The 10,375-nt window shown below is 41.6% G+C and overlaps 1 protein-coding gene across 11 annotated transcripts in view; it reads left to right on the top strand.

Annotated features, from left to right (window-relative positions):
• The first annotated feature begins 7,926 nt into the window (after positions 1-7,926).
• The window catches only part of zswim8 (zinc finger, SWIM-type containing 8), a 42,154-nt gene continuing 39,705 nt past the window's right edge, over positions 7,927-10,375 (top strand). For 9 of the 11 annotated variants that reach the window (XM_029752844.1, XM_029752847.1, XM_029752839.1 and 6 more), the window contains exon 1: positions 7,928-9,694. In XM_029752844.1, the coding sequence (XP_029608704.1) occupies positions 9,517-9,694 (178 nt within the window). In that variant the 5' untranslated portion in view covers positions 7,928-9,516. Of the gene's footprint in view, positions 9,695-10,375 lie in introns of all 11 variants that reach the window. The other 2 variants (XM_029752837.1, XM_029752846.1) reach the window with 2 other exon arrangements.

Raw genomic sequence — 10,375 nt, 5'->3', positions numbered from 1 at the left:
CTACTCACCCCCTCTACTCTCCCCATTTGGTTTCAGGTTTTGTGGCCGGAGTCCGCACCTTTGGGGGGGTACTGTCACGCCCTGACCATAGAGAGCCCTTGGTTCTCTATGGTGTTGTAGGTCAGGGCGTGACTAGGGGATGTTCTAGTCTTTTCATTTCTATGTTGGTGCTCTTGGTATGGTTCTCAATTAGAGGAAGTTGATGATCGTTGTCTCTAATTGGGGATCATAATTAAGTTCTCCATTGTTCCCACCTGGGTTGTGGGATATTGTTTGTTAGTGTTTTGTGCACTACGGCTTTCACGTTTTGTAGTAGTTTGTTTATTATTTTGTTTAAGTTTCACAGAAATAAAAGATGTGGAACTCAAATCACGATGCGCCTTGGTCTGACCATTTCTACGAGCGTGACAACCATAGGAGAGGCATGAGTGGGCCTTTATGAGGCTCTGTACATGTGGCAATGGCTACTCACAATGGCTTAAATGATGTCCTGCCTGTTTGCCTGCCTACCCACAATATCTATCTGTCTACCACTTTCTCTTAGAAGCTGCACATCCCTACTATCAGTGTTATGTGAAGCCAGGTGTGTGTGTGCACTGTAAATTGTTCATACGGCATCTCAATTCAGGCCTTAGACCATATCTTTGTGTTTTTGTCTCAAGTTGCAGTGCAATTGCCAAATGATCAATGCAATCTTCTCATCATTCTTATAATTTATTGACACACATTAACACATTGTACAGACTTACAAAGCCTACACAGTGCTGGCGTAGCATTTGTTCCATGTTTTACCTGGTCACATTCCACTCCGATACTGAATAGATAGAAATGTAACCACACATGCTTAATACCCCTAAGCTTCATGTGGTAATTACTAATGCAAAATTCTAAACTATCTGGCTCTTTAGAAGACCCTTTGGTTTAGTACTCTAATCTATCTCGATAGTAAATATATCTAACTACTACCTAATACCACCTGTACACTTGATGGAATGTTCTTTTACAATTTAACATTCAAATTTTGTTTTATGGGGCTTTCAGTCACATGACTGCATGTTTTCGATTGTCACTGAACAGTACAACTAATTATTTTGTGATATCATTTTTTTAATGACATCTGTCATTTGTTTTTGCACATGCACACAGGATTCTGACACATAATAAAGTTCCTTTCTATACTTCCTTTAGAATTCTGAAATGCTAATCTGTACGTGATGAAAATGAGTTACACAAACATGATGTGGTTCATTTGGATGCCAATTTTGTTAGCTTAAAATGAGGAAATATACACTGAGTATACTAAACATTTGGAACACCCCCCCAATGCTTCCCATAGTAAAGTTGGCTGGATGTCCTTTGGGTGGTGGACCATTCTTAATACACACGGGAAACTGTTAAATGTGAAAGACCCAGCAGCGTTGCCGTTCTTGACACAAACCGGTGCTCCTGGCACCTATTACCATACCCCGTTCAAAGCCACATAAATATTTTGTCTAGCACATTCACCCTTGAATGGCATACATACACAATCCATGTCTCAATTGTTTCAAGACTTAAAAATCCTTCTTTAACCTGTCTTCTCCTCCCCTTCATCTACACTGATTGAAGTGGATTTAACAAGTTAAATCAATAAGGGATCACAGCTTTCACCTGAATTCACCTGGTAAATCTATGTCGTGGAAAGAAAGTGTTCTTAATGTTTTGTATATGCAATATTTCAAATGGACTGCTAGAAAAGTTATTGGTGAGTGGAGTGGAAAATTCCCTTTTCTAATGTGCCATCATGGAAGAAAAAAAATATTAGACAGTATGCCAAAGTAAAAGCAGTAAATCTTCAGACTCATATCTTGCAAGTACTCTATATATAATACCTTGAATGTGAACGTGAATGTACTGTATAATGTGTTTTTGAGAGGTGTCATTAAATATCTGCATCACACTTGTGTTTCATAACTGTTATGTGGCAGAGGGCTACAAGAAATATCACTCATCCTGCTCAGTATTAGAGCTCTAATGACATGTCTTATTCATCATGATATTTTCCTATAGCCTAATTTTCCTTTAAGGCACCTTGGGTATTGGAGTTTTCAGCACATGGAAGATTATGTTATTATTTCAGTAGGATTATGCTGGGAGATTGAATTGCACCTTGAAACCCTCTCATGTACTTCACTCAGAGTGTTCCAAGATCACAATCAGAAAATAGTGCTGCTTGAACTTTTTTTATTTTTTTATTTTTTACAGTATGTCAGTGGTGTGTTTGCAGTGTTTATAGAACAAACTATAATTAATTGAAATGTGAACAAGATTGGTATTGTTGGTGCTTAACTGCTACACATTCACAATTGGTGTACACTGTTGCAATACTACCTGCACAAGAGTAATCATTGTTGTTGACAAAAGTAAACATTTCTAAACTAAACTGGCACTCTGGCTCTAATCCCTGGAGGCAAAGCCTGGCGGGGAGCAGGCCCATTGAGCATCTGAAGTTATTTGCTATGTGCCTGAAGTATGTCAGAAACAAAGACAGACTGCAGAAAGGGAATCCAGGCTGGGTCTTCCTAAACTCCTACTAGGCTTGCTCTGTGAATGTCAGAGCAGCTCCTTTTGAAACTATTCTCTCATTCAGACTGCTGGCAACTTCTTAGGCCTTGGATTAGCTTTCTCTTTTGTATTAGTCAGCTTTTGATTACTGTGGCTGATACTTTAAGGAGGAAAGACACTGATAGGCTACACTGAGAGGATCAAAAACTGACATCAAAACACTTATATTTTATATTGAATTGCTTAAGAGACATCAAAACTGGCCAATATATCAAATAGAGGTCATGGTCATTGTCACCACTCTCACATCAGAATGTACTGTAAACCATGTTTACCACTTCACACACTTCTCAACCGACTATTAGATTAATAATTTAATGGCACTATAATTGTTGAATTATTTTGGGTGGCTATGATATGCATGAAACAATAGCTTGAGTAAGCAAAGGAACAACATGGACATTCTCTATTGCATAACATGCTTTGAGCATAAAAGGTTGTCAAAACCAATTAGGCCATGAATGCAGACAAAAAAACGTGTTGTTCAGAGGGCAATTATTGACTACTCTGAAAGCTGAGCGATAGTTAGGATAGAATTGTGAGAAGGGTCAACTTTGGTGGTCCGGTGCCTATGCCCCTATCTGTACGGCCAGATGAGAGCTTGACCCCAGTAAATACGAGGCAGAAGTTAAAATCAGCTGATAGAGGCGACAGCTTTGCTGGAAGAAACGGATACACTGATTGTAAAGGAGGTGGATTTTATGCCGTTTTTTGCGTGATAGAAATTGGACATAATTGTATGTGCGGCTGAAAAGTGTCTGGGTCTGGAATTAATAGCAGAAGCATTACAGAGAATACTGACTGAAGATATTCCTTCCCGGCCACTGAGACTGTGAAAGGATGTGATTTGGACTGTGACTGAAGGAGTACAATGTTTTTTTAATGTTTTTATTTTTGTAGTGTGTGTGATGTCGTTTTCCCCCAACATTCTTTCCTGCAATGGACCTTTTTCCCCAGTTTACTACCCATATAGTAGGTGGCTGCATGCACCGCTAAGGTTTGCGGACCGCTATAATACCATAGATGCATTGGGATGTATTTGTTCAGTTAAGGATGCAGATGTGGGAGACCCATTTGAGGGGTCGAAAATGTTGAAGTAGGTCTATGCTCTAAGAAAAGTGGAGTTTATCCGAGTGGCCAGGAATGGTCTTATTCTGATAAATTGTATTTCTGAAGAACAGAGGAAGATTGCAGTGGGCCTCAAAAGAATCCAGACAGCAGAAGTATCCTGCTTTGAACTTCAGAGCAGAGTGCCCGTCGAAGCAGTCATCTCAGGGGTGGCGACGGATGTTCAGGTTGAATACCTGAAGATAATTCCTGCTGTGGTTGGTGCCCGGCATCTGAGACGCTAGGTGAATGGAGAAAAATGTTAAAGTTGGTCCGGTTGATTTTTGATGAAGAGCACCTACCGACACATGTGAAGCTTGCTTATGTAGGAGACGCTGTAAGGGCCAAATTCAGACTTAGGAAATGTAGGCCTACGTCTTTCCTACGCACACCTTTCCTATGCACTTCTCAATAGTTGGTATTTAGACTTACCTTATGCAGGTGTGTAACGGCTTTTGCAGGCGTGGTTCCCTTGCGCACGCTGAATGAATGTAATTTAACCTCTGGAAACCCTCCCATTAGCTGGCCAACATATTTTCTTTTGGAATTATACTCAATAGGGTTTTAAGTACATTAATCTAAAGCCATCACTTTAAATTTGGTGTACCTTTTAATATGAATTTTCTCAACAGACTAACTAAATGGTGAGAACATTTCAGAAAATTAGGGATCAATGAAAGAAAGCCATGTAAATACACTCATATTAGTCTCCTTTTCAGCACTAATTGGTAGATTTAAAGATACTCTGATCTTCTATATTACATAGGGTTAGGAAAGTATTTTAATGAATAATAAAAAAACAGGTTTGGAGAGCCTTTATGTGCAAAATATATTGGTGAATCAAAAATAGTGGTTTGATTCATCCTGAAAGTTGTCATATTCAATTGTTCAATCCATGACATAGTGTACAATGGGTTGAATAGTAGTCCTATAAATCTACCTTAATAATCCTCACTAATCATGGAACTGTGATGACAACGGTCCAGTTGTCGTGAACTGTGCACCAGCCTCCAGGTTTAAACTGCTATGTCTGCATTACAAAAGGACTCAAATATGCTACATGTTCCAAATTATTTCACAACTTGTAATACGTTAGCCTTATATGATTCACTATTGCTAGCGATCCTCAGGAACAACCACACGAACATGACAGAGGAAAGAAAGGTAAAGTAATGATGTAATGGAATGATGAAAAATGAAAGGAAACTGACAAGTCAATGACAGTTCTAAATGTACAGTTGAAGTCGGACGTTTACATACACCTTAGCCAAATACATTTCAACTAAGTTTTTCACAATTCCTGACATTTAATCCTAGTAAAAATATCCGGGCTTAGGTCAGTTAAGATCACCACTTTTTTTTAAGAATGTGAAATGTCAGAATAATAGAAGAGAGAATTGTTTATTTCAGCTTTTATTTCTTTCATCACATTCCCAGCACATTCCCAGCAGAAGTTTACATACACTCAATTCGTATTTGGTAGAATTGCCTTTAAATTGTTTAAATTGGGTCAAACGTTTCAGGTAGCCTTCCACAAGCTTCCCACAATAAGTTGGGTGAATTTTGGCCCATTCCTCCTGACAGAGCTGGTGTAATGGAGTCAGGTTTGTAGGCCTACTTGCTTGCACACGCTTTTTCAGTTCTGCCCACAAATTTTCTATAGGATTGAGGTCAGGGCTTTGTGATGGCCACTCCAATACCTTGACTTTGTTTTCCTTAAGCCATTTTGCCACAACTTTGGAAGTATGCTTGGGGTCGTTGTCCATTTGAAAGACCCATTTGTGACCAAGCCTTAACTTCCTGACTGATGTCTTGAGAAGTTGCTTCAATATATCCACATAATTTCCACATAAAAAGGAAGGGGAAGAGGGATTTTTTTTGGGACTTCCGTAGTGTACATTGGAAGACTTGCAAGGGGCACTGCGCCGGAAGATGGCCCGCCCTCCCAGGCTCCCCTTGAGACTGTGAAGGGTTCAGATCTGTTTTATTATCTATATATACAAATATATGTGGACACCTCTTCAAATTAGTGGATTCGGCTATTTCAGCCACACCCATTGCTGACAGGTGCATAAAATCGAGCACATAACCATGCAATCTCCATAGACAAACATTGGCATGCCTCCAACTCAATCATCAAGTTTGCAGACAACACAACAGTAGTGGGCTTGATTACCAACAACGACGAGACAGCCTACATGGAGGAGGTGAGGGCACTCTGAGTGTGGTGTCAGGAAAACAACCTCTCACTCAACGTCAACAAAACAAAGGAGATGATTGTGGACTTCAGGAAACAGCAGAGGGAGCACCCACCTATCCACATCGACTGGACAGTAGAGGAGAAGGTGGAACGTTTTAAGTTCCTCAGCGTACACATCACAGACAAACTGAAATAGTCCACCCACACAGAGAGGGTGGTGAAGAAGGTGCAACCGCGCCTCTTCAACCTCAGGAAGCTGAAGAAATTTTGCTTGTCACCAATAACCGTGACAAACTCTTACAGATGCACAATCGAGAGCATCCTGTCGGGCTGTATCACCACCTGGTACGGCAACTGCACCGCCCTCTACCGCAAGGCTCTCCAGAGGGTAGTGAGATCTGCACAACGTATCACCGGGTTGCAAACTACCTGCCCTCCAAGACACTTACAGCACCCGATGTCACAGGAACGCCAAAAAGATCATCAAGGACAACAACAAGCCTGTTCACCCCACTGTTCACCCCGCTACCATCCAGAAGACGAGGTTAGTGCAGGTGCATCAAAGCTGGGACCGAGAGACTGAAAAACAGCTTCTATCTCAAGGCTATCAGACTGCTAAACAGCCATCACTAACATTGAGTGGCTGCTGCCTACATAGAGACTCGTATCACTGGCCACTTTAATAACTGGATCACTAGTCACATTAAACAATGCCACTTTAATAATGTTAACATACTAGAAGCACAAGCATTTCGCTACAGTTGCATCTGTTAACCATGTGTATGTGACCAATAACATTTGATTTGATTTGACCCTTACTGAAGAGCTCAGTGACTTTCAACCTGGCATCGTCATAGGATGCAGCTTTCCAACAAGTCAGTTCGTCAGATTTTTGCCCTGCAAGAGCTGCCCCGGTCAACTGAAAGTGCTGTTATTGTGAAGTGGAAACATCTAGGAGCAGCAACGTCTTAGCCACGAAGTGGTAGGCCACACAAGCTCACAGAACGGAACCGCTGAGTGCTGTAGCGAGTAAAAATTGTCTGTCCTTGGTTGCAACACTCACTACCGAGTTCCAAACTGCCTCTGGAAGCAACATCAGCACAAGAACTGTTTGTCTGGAGCTTCATGAAATGGGTTTCCATGGCAGAGCAGCCGGACATAAGCCTAAGATCAACATACGCAATGCCAAGCGTCGGCTGGAGTGGTGTAAAGCCATTGGACTCTGGAGCAGTGGAAATGCGTTCTCTGGAGTGATGAATCATGCTTCACCATCTGGCAGTCTAACGGACGAACCTGGGTTTGGCGGCTGCCAGGAGAACGCTACCCGCCCCAATGCATAGTGCCAACTGTAAAGATTGGTGGAGGAGGAATAATGGTGTGGGGCTGTTTTTCATGGTTCGGGCTAGGCCCCTTAGTTCCAGTGAAGGAAAATCTTAAAGCTACAGCATATAATGACATTCTAGACGATTCTGTTCTTCCAACTTTCCTGTTTCAGCATGACAATGCCCCTGTGCACAAAGCAAGGTCCATACAGAAATGGTTTGTCGAGATCGGTGTGGTAGAACTTGACTGGCCTGCACAGAATCCTGACCTCAACCCCATCGAACACCTTTGGGACGAATTGGAACGCCGACTGCGAGCCAGGCCTAAACGCCCAACATCAGTGCCCAACCTCACTAATGCTCTTGTGGCTGAATGGAAGAAAGTCCCTGCAGCAATGTTCTGACATCTAGAGGAAAGCCTTCCCAGAAGGGTGGAGGCTGTTATAGCAGCAATGGGGGGGACCAACTCCATATTAACGCCCATGATTTTGGAATGAGATGTTCGACAAGCAGGTGTCCACATACTTTTGGTTATGTAGTGTAGTTTGATTTTGTTTAGTTTATTTATTTTAGGTAGTTTGTATGAATATATCCCCCCACATCGGTTCCGTTTTAAGGGGAATCCTGTTTCCATCCCGCACAGTAGATGGCGGCATGGAGAGTAAATTGTTCGAACACCAATATACCATTGTAGTAGAAGAAGAAGAAAAAGACGAGCCATCTTCCCGACCGGAGAGAGTGGAAGAGATGGGGGATTGTTGAGACAATTGTGAGGGACCCCGGTGTTGTTAGAAGCCTCAAAGACACAACCTGGGGACGGTAGGAGTACCGGTGTCGGTCGGGGAAAATGAAAGGGGCTTTTCTACAGTTTCCGGACTAGGAGTCATTGGGAACAAGTGCAGTGGCGGGCTCGAGCGAGGAAGCTTTTTTCAAAATACAAAGCAAAGGGAAAAGAGATTCGAGTCAAGGTATTAGCTAATAGCGTAGGTTTGCAATCCAACAAATATAAAACTGGTCGTGCACCATTACCGGAGACAGTTGATCGAAAACAGTAAGTAGTCGGTCAAGTTTGACGGTTGTGTAGTTCTTCAAAGGTGTCAATGTAAACAAACACCAAAGCCCTTGTTGTAGCGGGTGGTGTGTACTGTACTAGTAGTGGGGCTTTGAGACTCGGATTATGACCAACGGTATCCTGCCAGAGAGATAATGTGTTCGTAAAAAGATTATTCTTTCAAGGTTTCCCTTAAATTATACATCTTACAATGTTTGCGAATGATGACAATCGAGTCTTTTATTTTTAAGCTTGCTAGTTATTTTAGCAAGCTACTGAGTCTGATTGACCAGGCAGTGTTAGCTTAGCTAGCTAGCATTAGCCAGCTAAGCTAGTAGCTAGCTAGCAGATCTTCAAGCTTGAGTAGTGAATGTCTGTCAAAGAAAGAATGACATACGTTAGCTAGATTATACTTATCAACGTTGTTTTATTTTAAATTAAAAAGGCCTTGCAAGTGTTTGGAACATTTTGTACTGCTGTCTCGAGACGTGTAGTGTATGTAACACAGCTGATTCGTCAAGAAGGGGAGGTAGGAAATGGAGGAAAACAAGTTAAGTTTGTGTATATTTAATTTTATGTACAGTAACTGACGTCAATATTTCTGTTTACGAGTTGGGTTAATCTTAGGTAATTGTTTTATTAAAAGTAGTTAGATAGCTAGAACCCTATAAAACTGCCTGTGTGGGTGACTTGTGAGTGGGGGTCGTCTCCCTCGAAGCACTGCTCAATTTAGACAGTCAAGCAGAAACAGTCCAACTCGAAACTGGGGGGGTGATAGGGGACAGAAACTAAATTGTTACCGAACTGGGATCAACTTTCTCAAACGACATGGATATAAGGTGTCTCAGAAGTTATTGCCCTAAATGGCATGGCCCTTGGTAATAAAGTTAAGTCATTGTGTTCCCAAGTTTTGCCTCTATTTTCCAAACACTGAGTACTAATTTGGTACAATTTGTGAAGGAAGTATTTTTTTCCCTACCGTTGATAATGGACATTATTGTTTTACTGTGTAGTTCGCCTGCAAGACTACAGTGAGCTCTCAGCAGTGTTTTGGTTGTTGCGCTCACCCATCCCCCAACTTTTACTGGAGACTTGTGGAAGTGTTCATTGCTTCTGCTCTCTTTCAGTGGTGGGCAGCTCTCACCCGTTTTTTTCCCCCTGCCTTTGACGGAAGGCCTTGGCTATTGTACAGTCCACTTGAATCCTGAGTTGTATATCCTACAGTGGATGTAATGGAACTAATGTTCGCCGAGTGGGAAGACGGAGAGAGGTTCTCCTTCGAAGATTCTGACCGGTTCGAGGAGGACTCGCTCTGCTCCTTCATATCAGAGGCTGAGAGTCTGTGTCAGAACTGGAGGGGATGGAGAAAACAGTCTGCTGGACCAAATTCTCCTACAGTGAAGATTAAAGGTAAACACGCACTTCACCTTCCATTGTATTATTTGTACTCACATCCTCTTATTACACTTTTTGTCCTCATTCCCATATTGACCTTTTACCACTTAAAACAACCTGATGCTTGTTGCCAAATAACATTGTGTAGTGGCCAGCATGGGTTATCCCTTATCTCATTACCTAAAGTGCCTATGATGATGGATCCAAACCATCTGAAGGCTTGTCTTGAACCTGAATTTGTTGTTCGTCATTGAAGTCAGTGTTTTTCTGTAAACATTTTACAATACACTCATACATTAGCCTGCTTTCAGAAAATTGCTAGGCCTGCACATTATCTTCACTAATTGTAAATTTGAGTAACGCTGTAGGCCTGTAAACAGCTTTGACCAGTGTAGCCTAGTTTGAAATAATTAATTATGTCCTAATTTCAGGTTGATTGTCCTGTCCACGTCATTTGTTCATTTGATAATCAACTAAGTAAATGTTACATTTCCCCCAGCATATAGGCCTAGCAAGCTTGTTCTCTCAGAATTAAGCCTATTTGTTGACACTGCACAACAGTCCATATTGCTCAGCTTCTCATTCTCTGAAGAGTCCTCAAAGGGCTCTGAACTCATCTCTATGGGACACTATGCAAATAGGAGAGTAGGTGCTGGCTGATAATGTCATTGATTCCTCATTTAATTTATTGGCTGT

This window comes from Salmo trutta, chromosome 5 (genome assembly GCF_901001165.1).
Source record: "Salmo trutta chromosome 5, fSalTru1.1, whole genome shotgun sequence".
NCBI classification, from domain to species: domain Eukaryota; kingdom Metazoa; phylum Chordata; class Actinopteri; order Salmoniformes; family Salmonidae; genus Salmo; species Salmo trutta.
Note: the sequence above shows the minus strand (reverse complement) of the source record. Positions and strands in the feature narration are given on the sequence as shown.